This window comes from Lethenteron reissneri, chromosome 54 (assembly GCF_015708825.2).
Source record: "Lethenteron reissneri isolate LAM-NWPU_2019-01 chromosome 54, ASM1570882v1, whole genome shotgun sequence".
Classification (NCBI taxonomy): Eukaryota; Metazoa; Chordata; class Hyperoartia; order Petromyzontiformes; family Petromyzontidae; genus Lethenteron; species Lethenteron reissneri.
In genome coordinates this window covers 6,769,205-6,789,936 of record NC_083832.1, presented here as the reverse complement: position 1 = coordinate 6,789,936, position 20,732 = coordinate 6,769,205, and the positions used below count along the sequence as shown (strand labels likewise).

Below are 20,732 nucleotides of genomic sequence, written 5' to 3'. Positions count from 1 at the left end.
AGGCTGAGTCAACCGAGGAGAGGTCAAGGGCAGGTTCGCATGTCAATTACAACATTCCATTCTTGACGTAGACTTTTTATTTCTGAGTGGCAGAGGTTAGCTTTTTTTCTCTTTCTTTCTGCTGCATGGCGAAGGTCATTGTGTAATTGAAGTCCCACAAAATATCCCGCTGAAAAGATGTTTTTATTTTTTTTGTGGTGCAGGAGCGCACGTGGGAAAATAACGGTGTGCAACAATTGCCATCGACCGTGTGGCTCATTGGTAGAGCGAGCGAGTTCAAATCCCGGGTTTCGGTGTTGACTGTTCAGGTCTGAACTCGTCAAATAACAATGGTTTCCTTTAAAATGTTCAACTGGCAGCTAAGATAACTGAAGTCAATATTTTTCTTCTCTTGCCAGGTGGCTCTTGCAGTGAGCCAGACAGATTTGGTTTGTGAGCTGGGGATGAGGCATTGGTGCAAGTTAACCTCTCAGTGGCAGAGTGAGGGCGTCGGTAGTTCAGCTCGAGAGCGACCTCCTTGCCATCGGAAGGTTCTGAGTTCAAATTCTATTTAGGAATAAACTTTTTTTTTTAATTTTACCAGCTAAGGCCCACTGAGCTATAGTATAGCTCTTTTTCAGAAGCGACCTGGTCACAAATGATAGCTCAACGAAGTGGCTTATCATGTGGAAATTCATAGCAGACAAATACTCTAAGCGCATTTTGATTTTTAACGTGGAGGGAAACATTGGAGGATGCAGAGATAAATCCACATGACCACGGGGAGAGAGACATGCAAACTCTAAATATACAGGCAGCGTCAAGGTCGGGTTCGAACCCACAACCTCCTGTATACCTGGCGAGGTAGTTAACATCTCGCCACCAAGGCACCCTCGGTAATTCAGCTGTAGAGCGAGCTCTTTGCAAACGGAAGCTTTTGATTTCAAATCCTATGAACTATAAACATTTTTTTTTATTTTACCAGGTAAGGCCCAATTTTTCAGAAGCGACTTGGACACAAATGATAGCTCAACGAAGTGGCTTATCATCACGTGGAAATGTATAGCAGCCAAATGCTCTAAACGCGTGATGTTAATTTTAAATGTAGAGGGAAAAACCAGAGGACCCGGAGTAAAATACACGCTACCACGGGGAGAACAGGAAAACTCGAAATATACAGGCGTCAGGGTCGGGATCAAACCAACGACCTCCTGTATACCTCGCGAGGTAGTTAACATCTTGCCACCATGGCGCCCTATATCTTAGTTGGGGGTGACTAAGCTGATCATCCATCAGGGGTCGATAAAATAAACACCGTTCAACACGTAGTTTTTCGTGACCAATATCATCCATAATAGGTTTGTTGGGTTATATCGCGTAAATGTTCTACGCGATCGTAAATATAGGTTTTATATTTACGCGATCTAACCCAAACAAACCTATATTATGGAAAATAAATACAATTTGTGGGGAAGTCAACAGTGGCTATTTTTATGGATAGACTCCGAAGAGAGGAATGTGGAATTTCCACCATTGGCAGGGCGCTGTAAATAGCTGATGAGCGCCACCTCAATGCTCGTGTGAGTAGGACATTACTTTGACTTGACGCTCAACTGAAGTTCCGCCAAATTGCGATAATTCCACAAAAATATGTTTATTGATCCAAGAGCATATGTGGCAAAATAAACAGTGTACAACAGCCGTGCACACGGCGACAGATATGCAATGCAATGTACACCTATAAGGTCATGACAAACGCCACGTTCATCTTTAACCGATGCATAAATCCAACGTTACTACGATACATACTCGATGCCCTACATTTTAATAGACGTACGCATTTTTTTTTTAGTGGTGGTATAATATAAATTAACAGTAGAAAAGAGTGATTTACAAGAACAAAACACGTACCGCTTTCACGCATTCTTGTTTTTGGTTTTCAAGATTAATGTACTTGCCCGAGCTTTTGCGACCGGTCAGAACACGTGCACTTGCTTAGCTTCGGGTCGGATTAATTACACAGACAGACGAGACAATATCAAAGCTATACTCTTTGGTTCTTTCGGTAAAGTCACGTAGATATTAAACATGTTTCTACCCACGTGACTTTACCGAATGAACCAAAGAGTATGAATGCCTGCAGTCACGAAAACCTCAAATCAAGATTAATATCAAAGCTATAACACACGATTATTATTAGAGCAGTCGGTGGCGTCTCGTTGTCACTGATAGGGGAGGGCCTCGTGAGTGGAGGCGGTGTTGGTCGCCATGTGGCGATGACGTTCCATGATTAAAAAACGTTGCCCTGCGTTTTGTGAATAGAATTAGATCTTTGAAAAATATCAATGGGACATTTTAGTTGTTGTTGTTACCGGTATCAAAGTATTAAAAATGAGAATACAGGTGTTTCCCCTTTATGGCAATAAATCAGGCAGTAAAATGTTCAAACCCCAAATAGATTCCTTTTTCGTCTTGGTTCTTTCGGTAAAGTCACGTAGAAGGGAAATAATAAAATAATAAAAATAAAACATAGTAAAATAATATAATAACATATTTTATTATGTTATATTTTTATTATTTTATTATTTCCCTTCTACGTGACTTTACCGAAAGAACCAAGAAGATGAATCCCTGCAGTCACGAAAGCTTTAAATCGAAATTTAGATTCCTTTTGCAAGGAATCATGTACTGCATTAACCACACAGAGTGCTTGTGTTGTGTTTGCATGTTCACCACAAGAACTTGCAGCTAATGCGAACTTGACTCCTTGCGAAATAAATCTATTTGGTGTTTGAACATCTTAACATCTGTTTTGTTTTGCCAGAAAGGGTAAAACTTAAGCATATGTGTCGTTTAACAATTGTATCTTATTTCCAAACAGATATTTTTCCCCGTGTGAAATACTCTACATATAATCAAAGCTCTAAATACATCGTTATAATTCCCCAATGAAACCTGCTTGCTTCCCTGCATGACAACTGAAAGGAAACCTAGACTCATGGAGTTGTTCATTGGTTGTTTTCTTGAGTTGCAACGATTGCGGCGATTACGTAACACGTGGCAGACTCGTGCTGAGTTGAAACACTTCCGAAAACATCTTTTAATTTCACCGTGCGTGCGTGCAAAGCCACGAAAGCGATGCAATAAAAAAACATGGTGTGAGATAGACGATTTGCTAATTGACGGGACGTTTATATATCGCGACAATCATCGTACAATCGCGAAAACTGGTATCGTACCATGCACAATGACATCACGACAACAGCATTCACAACCCAGCTGGTATGTCAGGTTATTGTGCAGCTTGTTATGGTAAGTGCCTCTTGTAAAGCTGCCCTTTTTGTCTTCCTTGAAGCAATGACGGTTGAAAAAGATATCACTGAAAGCCTTAGAGAATCAAACAGAAACCCGGGTCCCACACACACACGTCGGAGATGAATCTTGCAATGGAATTGCTCTCGAAATCGCGCGACTTCGTCATCGTCATCATCATCATCACCTGCGATTGCGTTGTCCACATCCGAGCGATGAGTTGGCGCAGCAAGGAAACTCAACCGCGTGTGACGACACAGTGCCGAATAGATCGAGGCATTAGAGTGAAGTTCATCCCGACTGTAAGCAACCAGTTGCAGAGACGTCCGCATATATATATGCGATGCAGTTGCATGCAACTAAGTTGCACAACCGAGGCGTGAGTGTTAGAATGTGCCAGAACTCTGGACTCTGAACAGAAACGGTCAAACGTAACGAAGTCGCCTTTGATCATCACTGCAGCTAAGGTGACTGGAAATGTTGCATGGACGTTGCTATGAAATTTAATTTCGTTCGGCAAGGTGGGCTATGGGGCATGAGCCGGTGTGCACAAGTGTCCTCACTTCCAGCAGTGGTTCCCTTAAGAATATATATTTTAAAAAAATATCATCTGAACCTCAACAAGTCTGTCAATACAAACTGCCCCGAAAGGAAAACCGTCAATATAATCGGTGCTATTTCTGGAAATGTCTCTTTTTCATATATGATAGTAGCCTGTTTTTTTCTATACATGCATATTATTTCCTTTCAGGGCAGTGTTATCGGCGAATGTTTTGAGATTCCGTGAAGTATATGATCATGTGACTTAAACAAAACTGGTTTTTATTTTACCAGGTAAGGCCCACTGAGCTATTTAGCTCTTTGTCAGAAGCGGCCTGGTTACAAATGAAAGCTCAACGAAGTGGCTTGTCGCGTGGAAATGTTTCGCCGGCAAATTCTCTGAATGCAGGTTTCTAAATGTGGAGGGAAAAACCCGAGGAACCGGAGAAAAATCCACGCGGTCATGGGGAGGGAGAGAGAGAGACACGCAGACGCCAAATATACACAGACTTCAGGGTCGGGATCGAAACCACGACCTCCTGCATACCTGGCGAGGGAGTTAACATCTTGCCACCGGCAGCACCCATGGGTAAGACCGCGTGTCTTGATCACGTGTTCACGCCGTCATAACAGAAACAAACAAAGTTACTCGACTGTTTTTTTTGTTATGCCACAGGCGGTTTGTAGGGGAAAATCCACATTTTTTGTTCAATCTACTTGTCGAAAATTATTAGTTGTGGTAATGTTCACAAATAATTCACAAATAAGTAATCTGTTAACAGGGAAAAGGATTGTCGAAGTCTACAGTCACAACAATTACCATTTATGATTTAAAATTAACCTTCACGATTCATAAGATATTACATCAGGAATTTTTCAACATCGTTGTCTTAATCTTATATCAGAAGGAATCTGTTTAGCAACAAATGGCCTAGTGTCCGTCACGTATAAAGAAAGCCAATTATTTGGAGTCATAACCTGCTTTTTATTTAATGTGAAACACGCGAACGTTGTGATTGCCGAGCTCATTATATGACATTAATCTGCCCGACTTCCATTCACGTGAACTGCAGAATTTTATTTTCTGGGAAGGTGATGTGATCGATGACAGTTGTAATTGGGAGTACACAATAATAATAATAATAAAATCTCACTCCCTGGACAACTTCAATTACAGCATAATTGTGGCGTTTTCTGACAACGCGCCACATGCACTGTTTAAAGTTGCAGATGTATTAATTACCGGCTGTCTGCTTGCAGGCCAACGATTGAAACGTAGCGGAAGCCAACTGTTTTTGGCCGAGGGCGACGGGACTGCCTCGCCGAATGGGGGTCGTATTTATGACACGTCAATCAAAAAGCAAGACCTGCAAAGCCGTCTTGCACTTTTTTCCTCGGGATGGATGGTCTGAGTGAACGATAAAAAAGGGAGATACAAACGAAACAAGAGGTGACGGCGGGGAGACTTCGAGGTTCGACGGCACGCTCGCCGGCGAGACCTTCGGGGGGCTGCGTTCTCTCCCCTCGTCCGTCACCTCTCAAGCAACACCGTCGGCCCGCGTTGCAAAAGCGATCGCGGGGGACGAGGGGTTTGTGGATCTGCGTTTGTGCCCGCGAGCGGGGAGCGGTGGGTAAGTGTAGCGGTAAGCGCCGCGCTCCGCTACCAACCCGGCGGCCCGAGTTCGATTCCCGCTCGCGGCCAACAGCCAGGGACGATTATATGAACCGTTCCCGGGCCTCCCCTAGGTCGACCCAACATCGAATGAGTACCGGGTGTGGTGTGTAAACATCGCCACTAGGGAGACAAAGGCGGCCGGGCGTGGTGCTGGCCACCCACCCCCTCGTGTGCCGTGCTGGCTTTTATAGCAGCACTTGCCCCTACAGTCTGCAAAGGCTACGTGGGGGATCTTTGTCTTTGTGTCTACAAGGGTGAATTAATGCAACACCAGGACACAAGCAGTGACAGACACCGCAAGTCCCATCACACGTGCCGATGTTGTCGTTTTGCTGTGGGCGGCAACATTATTTTGCATACCGAGTATTTACAAATTTGTAGGAGAGAAAAAAAAAACAAATAAACAGACTGGGCAGAATTCACGCTCGAGTCCACTTCGTCAAAACTTGTTACTGGCCCATCCACATGCTCGTCTTTGTCATACGTTTAAACGAATAAAAACAAACACCCAAACACAACAAATTTCCTCCCCCGGAGCTCCTCCACAGCAGATGTACAAATCTGTCCACGTTGGAGGCGTCTCGGGCACCTTCGCCCCTTTTAAATAACGCGACGGATGTCACCACCCTCACCATCAAGTGTCCTTCCGACCTTTCACCTCCGACCCTCGGCTCACCCCAACAACCACCGCCACGACCTCCCGGCCCTCACTTCCCACCACCTTTCCGGCCCTTCACTTGCACACGAACCTGTCCACGACCGACGTACACTTCTTGCACTTGACGTAGCAGCACCAGTGGAACTTGCAATTGCAGCGCTCCACCACGGTCGCCTTGAAGTGGTCGTAGCCGCGGCCGCAGCACATGAGCTCGCAGCCGTCCATGCCCTCCGACGTCTTGTTGCACGAGCGGCCGATCGTGCCCAGCGAGCCCGTCGTCTCGTTGCGCACGCAGTAGTCCGGGCTCGCGTCCAGGTACACGAGATCGCCGGCCGACGGGGGGCTGAACTTGCGGTTGGCCGGCTCGAGCTTGGCGCGCCGGCCGGCCCGCGCCGCCGACGCGCTGTCGTACTTCTCCTTGAGGAACTTGCCGACCTTGCGGAAGTCGGCGAGCTGCAGCCAGCACGTCTTGAGCGAGCACGAGCCCGACACGCCGTGGCACTTGCACGCCACGTCCGCCAGCCCGTACACCGCCTGGTGCAGTCGCGCGCAAAATCCACGGCGCCGCCGACGACGACGACGCCCAAGGTCGCCGGCGATCGGCGAACGGCAACAACAAAAAACGGGGAAAAGCGACGGATCAGGGTTGTGCGTTTGCAGGGCGCTTACTCCGATCAGCACCGCGTTGAACTTCTTTCGCGCCGTACGTAGCCAACCGCGCTGGCCGGCTGTGCGCTTGGCCGCGTACGGCGCGAAAGGCGTTCAACGCACGCACACACGACGCGGCATCGCTTGCATGCTGCAGCAACTCGAAAGCACCCTGCATCGACATCTCGTGCCGACCGCTGCACCGCTCTGCAGCCGCAGTCGACCCCGGCCCATTGGCAGCTGTCCCTGTGCGGCAGGGCAGCGATGTTGCGGCGTGGGGGATTTATTTTCATACTCTTAGTTCTTTCGGTAAAGTCACGTAGGTAAAAAATTAAATTTTATAAATTTTAATTTCATTTTTTACCTACGTGACTTTACCGAAAGAACTAAGAGTATGAATCCTTGCAGTCACGAAAGCTTCAAATCTAGGGAATTATTTTTCTGAATGAAACTGAAGGCTCAACAACATCCCCTGCTTGAGGCTCCGTGTGTTACACGGAGCAAATTGCTCGGATTGACAAAAGCAGACCGCGTGGTTAAGAATGTTGTTTGGCGTTTAATGTTTGTTTAAAGTTTGTTTAACAGCCGAGTGCCGGGCCATGCACCCCCCTTTTAAACAAGGGCGCGGCTACTGCGCGTTGCACTGCGGGGTAAGTTCCGTGGTTCCTGACGCACGGTTCAGATAATTTGAAGCCACGGTGGACCGCGTGGTGGGTACCCGCCGGTACACCCGTGACGTGCCTACTCACGTGCGCCATTCGGAGAAATCAGCCTATGAGCGCATACGATTCCCCGCACCTCTGGTGAGACGCAGACATACAGGCGGGCTCTGTGATACAGAGAGACACCATCACAGAGCCCGCGTGTCTCTCGGTATCGTGGCCTGAGTAACAATTGGCGGGCGGGGGAGGACAGGTGATCTTGACTGAGGCGAGGAGGGGCATCAAACTCAAATGGTTGAGTGCCAGTGATATCATGAAATGATTGAACATCGCAATGATCCTGTTTTGTCAATTCCGCACCTGACGATTATCACGGTTGGCTACGTACGGTGCGAAAAAATGTCAACGTCGTGATCTATTATTTTTCTACCTACGTGACTTTACCGAAAGAACCAAAGAGCATTGATTCCTGCAGTCACGAAAGCTTCAATCAAGACTTGACATATATACAATTCACCTTCCTTTGGAAAAGTTCACTTTTTCATCCACGCTAAGATGACGATCACACATTCCATTCATGTAAAGGTCAAACCATCGGATTGTTTCACAAATAAGCCGAAACCCAAACCGAATGAGCCTTTAAATGACAGCCCATTTTCATTATTAAGTTGATCTATAATGTTGACCCGAGGTTGCCTAGCTTGTTGGAACTGGCCTGCGATGGCATCACAGAAGTACGGGAGGCTGCATTGACATCACCGTCATGCTCTTGACCTTTAATTTATTTTTTATCTTCTCACGGATGAAGATTTAAACTTTAAATGTATTAATAAGGTGCAAAAATGCGATCACATCTCCGGGACAGTGGACGCAACTGGAGAGTTTGAAGAAACGGGATATTAAAAGATGATTTATTTCTTGGGCAAGGAAATGCAAATTGATGGCCTTTATATGCCGAGGAAAGCCTCAGAGAGCCTCAGTATTAAATGAAAGTAGGGTCCTGCATTTTGTGATTTTTGGCCTCATTAAATGATTGGAGTTCCTACGTAGTACATATTTATGTTGAATTTATTTTGCACCCTACGCAGCCAACCGTGATAATCGGAGGTGCGGGCGGAAGGACAACGAGCAAAACACGCGAAAAAAAAACCACAGCTCAAGAGAAACGAGTTTTCAAGTTCGGCTTCACGTGGGAGGCAAACAGAGAAACCCGGAGAAGACCCAGCAGGCTAATGAGGAGGCCACACTGACCACGGTCATCTCCTGGCCACGCTTCACAGCTCCGCGCCTCGTAACAACAACAACCCGCCAATTTGTGCCGCTTAGCTTGCAAGTGGCCGTCCATAAATGACATCACGCGATTTTGGACGATTTTTGACCCCCCCCCCCTCGTCACACGGCGTCACAAAAAGTCAGACCCCCCCCCCTCAAATATGACGTCACAAAGCTCTGCCCCCCCTACCCTCCCAAAAATATAAAACATGCTTCAAATCGCTTTAAACTATTGTCATTGTAGTGCGTATTTAATGTGGCGCTGCACTCTGATGTTGTAGGAGAAAACATTTATTAAAAGTCTATTTAATTAAGTAGAACGTGTTGTCTGTATTCATTTAAAGTTGCGCATTTTTACGCGACGTCACATTTCTCAAACCCCCCCCTCCTCGTCACACATTGTCACAAATGTCTGACCCCCCCCCCCCTCTAGGTGCGTGACGTCATTTATGGACGGCCCCCCAAGGTCCATCGCGATTGGGTGCATTCAGGGATGATTTGCTAACAGGGACGAGAGGCATAATTTATGGAAGCCGGAGAGGGAATTGAGATTCCGTTATCGGACACGTGCAAATCGAGCCGATTGGCCAGGATCCTAGTGCACTGCATGAACCATGCCACTAACCTCAGAGACACACACACACCCACAACGTTTTTTTGCCTTGAAGACACTATTGGAGGCAGCGCTGTTAGCGAGCACCTATTAAGGGTGGGACGGCACACGAGGGGGTGGGTGGCCAACACCACGCCCGGCCGCATTTGTCTCCCTAGTGGCGATCTTTGCACATCGCACCAGGTACTAATTTGAGACTAATTCGACCTAGGGGAGGCCAATGACCACTTCAGATAATCGTCACCGGTGTTGGCCGTGAGCGGGAATCGAACTCGGGTCGCTGGGTTCATAGCCCGGCGCGCTACCCGCCACACACAACCACGCACACCCCCACACACAACCACGCACACCCCCACACACAACCACGCACACCCCCACACACAACCACGCACACCCCCACACACAACCACGCACACCCCCACACACAACCACGCACACCCCCACACACAACCACGCACATCCCCACACACAACCACGCACACCCCCACACACAACCACGCACACCCCCACACACAACCACGCACACCCCCACACACAACCACGCACACCCCCACACACAACCACGCACACCCCCACACACAACCACGCACACCCCCACACACAACCACGCACACCCCCACACACAACCACGCACACCCCCACACACAACCACGCACACCCCCACACACAACCACGCACACCCCCACACACAACCACGCACACCCCCACACACAACCACGCACACTCACACTCGTCGCGTACGCACCCTTCTCCCCGCCTCATTGTTGTGCAGGTTCATGAGTGTGCGCGAGTGCTCCACAGTGTGTCGTGCCGCCAGCTGCTGCTGCTGCTGTTGCTGCTGCTGCTGTTGCTGCTGTTGCTGCTGTTGCTGCTGCTGCTGCTGTTGCTGCTGCTGCTGTCCCCCCTGCTCGCGCTCGCGAGCGTCCACGAACTCGCGGGCGAAGCGGTAGCCGTACTCCAGGTTGTCGCCGCAGCCGCCCCACAGCCAGTCGCGCTGCAGCTCGCGGGGCCTCGGAGCGCGGCTGCAGCCGCACGTGGCCAGCTCGCCCTCGCGGCAGGCGCGCGACACCGCGTGCGCCACCCCCGCCGCAGAGATGGCGTGGGCGAACGCCGTCTCGCGGCTCCCTGCGGCGGCATCGACGGCGGAGGGTTACGGGGTTAATGGAGAACGTGAAAGGAACACGGAGAGCTTGCCCGGCAAAAAAACTATTTGTGTTTTTTTTTTATCGGAGCAGTCGAATCGCGAACGCGTGGAAAGGCGGGTTGGTGAGAGGCGGCGGTCTGGATTCGAACCCGGGGTCTCAGCGGGCACAGACATTGGAGGCAAACCTGTCAAGCCCTTATCAGTGCCCTACTTATTACAGACCAATTCAGACCGTATTGGTCACCCCGTGCCATTATAAATCTCAAAGTTCATCCTACAAAGTCCCAACAACAAGGGAGAAACACAAACAAAGAGACAACGTAGATTTTTTTTTGCCCGTATTGAAACGGCTGTATACGCCGTATGGACCTGAAAACTCAATTTCTCTGTACGGGAAATCCGGGGTAAAACGCTTGGGTTGACAGCTATGTGGAGGTGTCGTGGGCGTCTGAACACCGCCACAATGTTTAGATACGCTGAATAGCTGCAAGCAAAACTTTGAACCACAAAAAAATAGTGGTGTGTTAAAGTCTTTACTCTCCCTTTAATTGAGGTGATGTAAATGTGGATTATGATGGTGATGGAACCATTAAATACAAAAGGCAAACACAGCCAGTACGATCATCGGTTGTGCACATTTACTGTAATCATCTCTCTTCTCGTAACAAGGGCTGTTGCTCTAAACATTGCCTATTACATGTTTTATTCATTTTTGTAAAATGTTATGGATAGATGCGTTGAGTTTCTGTTATTTGTTCTTGTGAATCACCTCCAAAACTGCATCAAAAAGTAATCCATGTTTAACATAATTACAGTTCAGTAGAACTCCCTTTGTCAATGATCAAGTGCGGGGGAACTTCGCACATCCCATCTGTAATCTAACCAGGAACCCTGCACAGTTTAGGACACCCCAGATTTCCATAGTGTGCCTGCCCCCCCCCACTAATGACACGCACAAACCGCTACGTTACCCCTTTTCCACTGACACATCCGAGCAATGCTGGGGCTATGCTGAGGTCGTACCGAACCAGGCAATCCACAATTACGAAGGGAAACATTACGGCGATACACAATCTGCTACTCCTGATGCGGTTATATTATCTGGGCTTGACCGCCTGAGCGTGGAATTGTAATTGTACTCGTTGCTCTTCATCGACATTAGCCGTACGATATCATGAGATGCAGGTTGTCTTTTTCCACTGCAGAAGTCGACCCGTGCTGCCGACGTCACACCCAAGGTGTGACGTTTAGACGCGTTAAAAACGAGGCGCGATGCTGCATTTTAAGTCGTAACGACTGACGTTCGCGTGCCCAGCGAATGAATAATTCAGCCGCCGTCCCGGGCCCTACTAGGTGTTAAGTCAGATTCAGCTGCCTCGCGAGGTCGGCGTATCGCATGTTGGCTTCGGGCTCGAAGGGCGGAATAGCCAGCGGGAAAAAATCTCGACGGCTACTGGACATTTGTGAGGAAGAGCTTCGCGGTTCATCGGATTCTTCCGGTACGAATAAATAAATATTCTGATTCTGTATATTCTGATTTGGCTCGGCTCGGACGTGCCGGTGGGAGGGAATTGAAAAAAAATAAAAAATACAAATTTAAAAAGCGATCATTTGCGGTCGCTGCGGATGACCCGGCGATGCGCGCGCACCCCCGCGTGCCCGCCCGCCTCCACCGTACCGATGTGGGTGAGCCGCCCAAAGACGGAGTCTCCTTCGCCGGCGCTGCAGTTCCAGCGGCGGGTGCGGAACTGGTGCTGGCACTCGCGCACGGCGAGGCGGGCGCCGTCGGCGATGTGCGGCACGTGGTCCTGGTACAGGTGGCACAGCTTCCGCTGGCCAGGAGACAGCCCCACTAGCTGGGTGCACAGCGGCTGCGCGCTCAGCAGGTACGCTTCGGGGCGCTGCAGCGGGCTCAGGGCAAGGGACCTGTCGGAGTTTGCGGAAAAACCCCACCGCACGAGGCGGCGTCGTCGTCATCATCCTGGTGGCATTCGTTGGCTGTTTAAATTGCAGATTTGAAGCTTTCGTGACTGCAAGGATTCATATTCTTAGGTTTTTTCGGTAAAAGTCACGTAGGTAAAAAATTAAAAATTAATAAAAGTAAAATAAAATAAAAATCACGACGTTTCGGAGGCAACACAAGCTTCCGTCTTCAGGTGGAACGGTTACAGCACGATAGCTCACTTGATACAGCAATCGTGCTGTAATCGTTCCACCTGAAGACGGAAGCTTGTGTTGCCTCCGAAACGTCGTGATTTTTATTTTATTTTACTTTCATTAATTTTTATTTTTTACCTACGTAACTTTACCGAAAAAAACCTAAGAATATGTTTAAATTGCCCCATTCCGTTTTTCTTCCCGATCCCGTTGCGATGACGTACATGTATGCGTACGTCATGGGAATGGAACCGGAATAAAAAATAGTAATAACTTTATCGGTACCGAGGCTCTCACAAGGCCATGCGGGAGGGCGTGTGGCACAGTTTGGCACCAGCTATCGTAGAGTGCGGTCGTGTCGCTACAGTTAACTGCGGTGAGTAACAATGTCTTTACAAACAGCGGCGCTGCTCCTCTCTAAATAAAATTACCGCTCGCGCATTCCGCAACTTGAACTTGTCTGGGAACGGGAAAGGGTTAATAGCAATGCACAGCTGTAGTTTAGTTTTTTTTGCCTTGGGAGTCCCCTTGTGTCAGCTGTCCCTATGTGGGCACAAGCTGACACCAGCCCCGGTCTGCAAGTGGGCGACAGCCCGCCAGAAGGGCAGAATGTCGCTTTTGGTTGTTCCAATTTAAGTAATTGGCTATTTATACATAGACCGTGACGCCGGCACACGAGGGCACCTCTTTATTTTGTATTTAATAACATCACGGGGATCTTTAAAGTCTACTACGATGCCACCCCGATGATTAAAGCAGTATTGATCAGGGCGGCCCCTGGGCTCAGACCGCACACCTCTGCAACAGCGGCAGACGGGCTCACGCTCCGCAAGCCTCTTAATCCACCCACTATGTTCTATGGGCACCCAATCGATATGTGGATGCTCCCGTCATCCGCAGATGTATTTTCCCCAACTGGACGCTGTGTGTACACGGGAGTCAGCTGGAAGTAGTCTCTCTCTCTCTCTCTCACACAAGTGCTCAGCTCATCCGATTAAAAAATAAAAGTATAAAGGTGCAGCCCTGCAATCACTTCCTTAAAGCCACTGCTAGTGGAAGGGTTTTCACTAGAGAGAGCTTAAGAGGTAATTACATGAACCTTTAGACCACTGAAGCATCCCATACACATCTACTGCACACACCTTGAATCCAAAGTGTATTATCTGAGTGTTTCGTGCAAGCTAAACTAAAAAGGAACCAATTTTTATTTTACCAGGTAAGGCCCACTGAGCTGTGTAGCTCTTTTTTCAGAAGCGACTTGGCCATCACAAATGATAGCTCAACAAAGTGGCTTATCGCGTGGAAATCTATAGCAGCCAAATAAACGTGTGATGTTGATTCTAAATGTGGAGAGAAAAATCCACACGACCACACGGGGAGAGAGACACACCGCAAACTCCAAATATACAGCAGGTGTCAGGGTCGGGATCAAACCCACGACCTCCTGTAGACCAGGTGAGCTAGTTAACATCTCGCCTCCGTGGCGCCCCTGATGAAGTACCCCTCCATAAATCCTGTCCGCTATCAGGTGCGCCGGCTGCCATCGCTCACCACCACTCGCTGGCGTCGACGTGTCTCTGCCAACCGAGAGACGAGAGGGCAGCGGAGAGGAGCAACGCAGGGAGTAGGGCCATGGCACTCTGGGGCCACCGCGTTGGGCCCTGGGACCTCTCTCTGGGCCCCACCCCCCCCGGGGCTGGCTGAAGAGTCAAGGCACAGAGGAGGCTCCTCCACTCGTCCCCCTCCTCACACTATTGTAGAACCCCGCCGCAGTCCCGACCTGAAAATCACAAAGCGTTAAGCAACAACAGCAACGAGGCAGCTTGCATTGAAAGGCATTCATGCCTCATCCGCTCCTGCTTCCCACCGCTCCCTCTATTGTCTTTCCTTTGACCTGAAGCTTTTCCTCCCTTTTCCGTTCAGGTGCCGACATGGAAGTGTAACGCGCACCCTGCTCGCGGCCCTCACTTGCGTGGGGTAGTGAGCCCAATCTCACCCCCCCCCCCTTCTCCTCCTCCTCCTAAACCCAGGAGCACAGAGATGGAGCGACGAGAATGTCCGCAGGGTTTCCAGTTCCCGCTCCCTGTGTCGCGTTTTGCGTTCTGTTCTGGGCTTCGTATTGAAATAGACATCAGAAAGTTGAAAGAAAAAAAACGAATTGACGGAGATAGCTGGGTGGTTTAGGGAGGGGGGGGTGAGAGACACCGAGATCTTGGGTTTGAGTTCGAAATTGAGCGATCTGCGATGAAAGTGGCATTCGGGTCGAGCGAGGCGACGGTTTCGAAACAGTCGCCGATGACCGCACTGGGAGAAGAAAAACAACCCTCGTGTTAAATCGGGGGTGTGAAATCATTTGTCCTACTTCTAGATGTCTATATATATAAAATGTTCAATCTTGACTTAAAGCTTTCGTGACTGCAGGAATTCATATTCTTTGGGTCTTTCGGTAAAGTCACGTAGATAGAAACGTCGTTTTTTGTTCATTTTATTTGTATTAATTTGAACCTATCTACGTGACTTTACCCAAAGACACAAAGCATATAAAATGTTCAGTTTGATTGCAACATAACACGCGATCTTTTTCAATGCAATCAACACGTGAAGAGAAAGTTGTTGCCTGTTTAAGGCTCGAGAATTGTATTGCAATCAAACTAACGCCGAATTTCTGTGGCGTTTTTTTCTCTCCGCCGCTGTTCCCCAACACAACGCAGTGAGGGCACTGCTGGCTTGCAAGGGCTTCCAGATTGAAATGTCTTCATCACGTGCCACGATACCGATAGCGCAATCGCAACACGGTTTTGGAAAAGACAAGCGAAATCTTACAACAAAAAATCACGTAGTGCAATCAAGGTTGTATGTATCTATGTTGAATATTCTTAGGGTTTTTTTTGGTAAAGTCACGTAGGTAAATTTTTTTTAATTAAGAAAAGTTAAATAAAAATAAAAAAGAATATTTTTTTTTACCTACGTGACTTTACCGAAAAAAAATCTAAGAATATGAATCCTTGCAGTCACGAAAGCTTCAATTCTAGAATTAATATCTTTGTTAAACTTCTTTTGCACCGCACAAAGCCGACCGTGCTAATCGGAGTTGCGACCGTGCTCATCGTGGTATCAAGTTAGCACAGTGGAGAGTCTAGAGGTCTCCGGTTTGATCACCAGATGCAGAGGTTCAATCTAGGGTGTAAGTTTATTTTAAATCACCTCCCGTGCCTCTGTCCACTCAGCAGTATAACACCGGTACACACCACAGTCAAGTAGCAGGTTGCGCGTGCTGCAGTTAAACGTGTTAGTACTCCTTCCCTCTTCTAAGGCAATTCGGCAATATGGAAGAGTAGGCCAAATACCCTCTTGAGGAGCTCCATAGAGCTTATCGTAGAGGAGGCCCCTCCATGAGCAGTGGCGTGAGCAAGCAATTGCAGGGCTGCACCTTTTCCTCCAGTTCAAAAGAGGACACGTGATTACAAAACTCGCCGTTTTACGCTCGTGTATGCGAGCCACGAAGATGCTAAGTTCACCCACAAGAAAATACTGAAATTCATGGGTTGAGTGCATGGACATGGATAGCAGCTGGAATCGCCCTTTAAACTTAGGCAGCCATTCTCAATCCACTTCTGGATGAAGGCCTCCAAAATCCGTCTTTATTTCTCACAGCTCTGCGATGTAACAATCCACGACGAGCCGATTTCATTGCTCCATCTCGCACTCGGACGTCCTAGCAGACGCACGCTGCATAGCCATTAGACCCTCGTTCAATCCGATATGATCGACTGTAATGGTTTACGTTTGTTGACGAGCACGTTCGGTCGTTCGGTTGTTTCCGTTGATTTTGAATTCCACCGTTCGCCAATAAGCTCTGAGATCGTGTTTCTTGACGCAGGTTTGCGGTGCGTTTTGGGTCAGTGCCATGCTTACGCTCGCATTGAATTTGCTCCGACTGTTAATAGAACGGAACCCTGACGATACAACGGAAATAAATAGTCTGCAAAGATTTAAAGTTCGAAGGCTGATCGTCCGGAGTTCAGAGCTCCTCCCTTCAGTCGCGAAGGACATCACCACATGAGCTTCGTAAATAACAGTGTACCATCTTCTTGGTTCTTTCGGTAAAGTCACGTAGAAGGGAAATAATACAATAATAAAAATAAAACATAATAATTTTGCTGCAGCAGCAGTAACTGCAGCTCCCTTTGATGCTGTTAATCCTGCATAATGCACATGCATATGCAGTACTAATTACATTCCTGCATTTCCCATAAATATGCTAAATTCCTGTTGATATGCAAATTCCTTTGTCAATGCGCCCAGCTTATATATATGCTCTAAGCCCGTGTGCTGTTTCATTCAGACTCTGTCGCCTCGACGGACCTGGTTTTCACCTGAGGACGGCTGCTTGCGTTGTGGCCGAAACGTCGTGAGAATTGTTTTATTATGTTTTATTTTTATTATTTTATTACTTCCCTTCTACGTGACTTTACCGAAAGAACCAAGAAGAAAAAACATAATAAAATAATTCTCACGACATTTCGGCCACAACGCAAGCAGCCGTCCTCAGGTGAAGACCAGGTCTGTCGGAGAGACAGCGTCCTTCCTTCAGACGCTGTCTCCCCGACAGACCTGGTCTTCACCTGAGGACGGCTGCTTGCGTTGTGGCCGAAACGTCGTTTTATTTCATTATGTTTAATTTTTATTATTTTATTAAATCCCTTCTACGTGACTTTACCGAAAGAACCAAGAAGGTGAATCCCTGCAGTCACGAAAGCTTTAAATCGAAACAATGTACCATTGTTAATAATAATAATAATAACGTCAATAATGCAACAGATTATTGTGCATTGTTTGGTATGTGTTTACACATATCTGTAGACGAGGACAACACATCATCAGCCAAAACAACATCAAACAATGGCAACGCATTGATTTTTCGGAGTGAAAACAACTAAATATAAATGACAAAATTCCCACGTAAATACGCAGCCAACAAAATTAAACAATCGATCGCATTATTGCCATTATTATTATCATTGACATTGGCATTGCCTTTAGACATTGAATAAAAAAAACACACACAAACCAAAACAAATTCCCGCATACCATACACACACGCACACAATTGGGTACATTGGCATATGTCTCGCAATAAATGAACATCAAAAACACGACGATGAACACAGTGGGATAAGTCCGAGCAATTATCGCACTGACAAAGACGTCGTCACGGCGATTCTCCGCAGTTCACATTTACCGTCGAATTTAATTCCTTCCGCAAGAAGCCAGTTGGGCCAAGCAGATACCACGTGCCACGTACCTCGAACACTGCAGGACCTACGACTTGTCGCACCACGTTGAGACACCAGCTAAGCTTTCACCATCGGCCACAAACCCAAAAAAAAATTGAAAAATAAAACTGAAACGAATCACGGACGGTCACTTGCAGCGCTCGCCAAAGTGGCTGCGCGTGGCTCTGCCGCCAACAAACTTGCAGGGATAGTGGCGAAACAAAACAAGGGGCGGCCAGTTTAAATACCGCAACACCCCGCCGGTTTGCATTTGGGAGAATAACCCAAACAGTCGGCTGCAAACCAACTTGCTGCCATGAAACTCTTTCAAAGCGGGAACGGATAAATACGCGTCTAATGTCTCACAATGCTGCTGTCTGTACCTCTGAACAGACACGCAAACACCCACACACACACCGACTGGCCACTAATAGCTGTGACTGGCCGTGAGTGTGACAAACTTCTAAAGGATATGCTTTGGGGTATGTGCTAACCTTACTTGCGCAGGGCGTAAACACGCCACAAGATTTACAACTACCGGCTCAATTTGCGAGCCGCAGCATGCATACCGCGCTCCCATTATTCAATGTTCCGGCACCGCTGCTCCCTGAACCATGCACCCTCTGCATTTGACCTCTGTTGCAACGCGATCCATTGAGACTTCCTGTTGTAGCCATTGTAATGATGGCAATGACAATGGCCATCATTTAAAAAAAATCCTCGAAGAAACTGAAATTCACGCTAAACATGTGTGTCAAAGGTGATGGGCAAAGGTGCAAGCCCTGCAATATCTTGCTTACGCCACTGATGGTGGAAGGGCCTCCACCCCAGGGAACTTTAGACACCCCCTCTCAAGGGTATTTTGGCCTACTCTTTCACGCCGGCCAGAAGTGTTGATTATTAAGGCACTCGACGGCATTAATTTTAAACAGCCACATGAAATCCCACACTTTTACCCCTATGCCTCTACACACGGTATCCAAATTGACCAACTATAAACAAAACCACAAGCTATTTTTTATATTTTACCAGGTACGGCCCACTGAGCTATGAGTTATTTTTCAGAAGCGACCTGGCCCACAAATGAAAGCTCAACAAAGTGGCTTATCACGTGGAAATATATAGTGGCCAAATAACCCACGGATCACGTGCGTACGAACTGACCTCATTGATCCATCTCCACGGCAGATGGACGTACTTTCAGGCTCGTCCAATTAATTGGCTGGACTTTCACTAAACGTGCGCTTGGAACAATTTTCGGTTCGAGAGAAAAGTTGTCCAAGCCATCGACTCTTGATGAAGTTCTGGCATAGAGAGATGGGCGGGCGACTCGGGGAGATAATGCCGTGACAGAGCGGGCGAGCCGTCACCTCTGGCTGGGAGCCTGGGTTTGAATCCGGGTTGCAGCCACCGCTTGTGATTGAACCCAGTTCTCAGGTTTCGCGAGTTGATGGTTTCAGCCTGGTCACCAATGACCACACCGTAAAACTCAAATACGAGGCTACATTAATTTTTGTTAAACTTCATTTTGGGCAATTCGAGCTTTGAGGATTACACATTTTATTCTATTGACATTTTAAAACATCTACAAATATACTCATATATATTTGTGAAGCTATTCCAAAAAAGTTACGTAATTTAGTGTCCTTCATTTACCCAGGAAATCTACACTAATACAGGGTCCTGTGTTAGAAATTTTTCCCAAGCCCATGATCATCATTTGGTATGTGGTAGCAACCTGAAGAACCCGGAAACATCCGGCACATACGAGGTGGATAACACCCAGAGCACTGCACAGATGGATTTATCTTTTGACCACGGGGCAGCTCATAAGGCCTGAGAGTTTCACATTCACCTATCCGTGTGATCCAACCATCAACCCCCGTCATGCGGCATGCGCCACCACGCCTGGCTAACGCGGATTTTAGTACCAATTAATCTATTTTTAAAACGTCATTGTGGGGGGCTGCAAGCTCAGTTATTGTCGCCGGTAAATGAGAGAGAGAGAGGATGGGGGCGACCCAATGCCGAAATATTTAATTTCACTCTCCGAGCCACAAGGTGGCACTGCGAATGCTCTCGTTCCAAGCCGCCTTCTTTCTGCACCACTGGTGCCCTGATAACTCGGCGTCGTTTGTGAACATTCGTTACACCGAACAAGGAGAGGGATAGACGCGCAGATAGCGCAGAGCACAGATTTTTTTTTTCAAATCATTGTTCTTAAGCGGAGTCTTTAGATATCAAATGCAGAATAACCAACGTCGTTCACGGGGCGGGGGGGGGGGGTGGAATTTCACCAACCCACACTCACCAATGTGGTGAAGTATGGTCAAACAAGCTTTAAAGCGGACAAGGCACGGCCGGAGGCTTTCATCCAGCAGTGGATTGACAAGAGTTGTAATTCCTGCATTTTTTTTGTTCAATAATAATAAAAAAAAACATTGTTCAGACCTCGGTCCATCCACCGCTGGATGAAGGTCGTTCCACAGCGTTGTATATCATTGGACCAGCTTTACCAGACTTCACGGTGGCTCCCAGGACCGGTTCAGATACCCCTTGCCACCGAAGTAATCAACTCAGGTCACCGGGTTGGTAGCACAGTTGTGCCAACCACCGCAACCCACCACTTCACATCACCCCGTATATCCACGCGCAAAGGAAGAGCACTTACGAAATAAAAAAAAGTCAAGAGATTTCAAATATCTTGTTGCTTCCTTCGCTCGGCGTAAAATAGCCGACGGACAAATTACGAGCGCTGTGTGTCGAATCACCAACAAGACCAAAATCGCACGTTAA

General features: G+C 47.7%; 1 protein-coding gene across 5 annotated transcripts in view; it reads right to left on the bottom strand.

The window, feature by feature from the left end:
* Positions 1-1,620: 1,620 nt before the first annotated feature.
* Positions 1,621-20,732, bottom strand: part of WNT5A (Wnt family member 5A) — a 56,342-nt gene continuing 37,230 nt past the window's right edge. For 4 of the 5 annotated variants that reach the window (XM_061573874.1, XM_061573871.1, XM_061573872.1 and 1 more), the window contains 4 exons: positions 14,212-14,440; positions 12,182-12,429; positions 10,105-10,484; positions 1,621-6,698 (listed from right to left, as the gene is read on the bottom strand). In XM_061573874.1, coding sequence (XP_061429858.1) covers positions 6,240-6,698; positions 10,105-10,484; positions 12,182-12,429; positions 14,212-14,294 — 1,170 coding nt within the window. In that variant the 5' untranslated portion in view covers positions 14,295-14,440 and the 3' untranslated portion in view covers positions 1,621-6,239. Of the gene's footprint in view, positions 6,699-10,104; positions 10,485-12,181; positions 12,430-14,211; positions 14,441-17,965; positions 18,436-20,732 lie in introns of those variants that run through there. The other variant, XM_061573873.1, reaches the window with a different exon arrangement.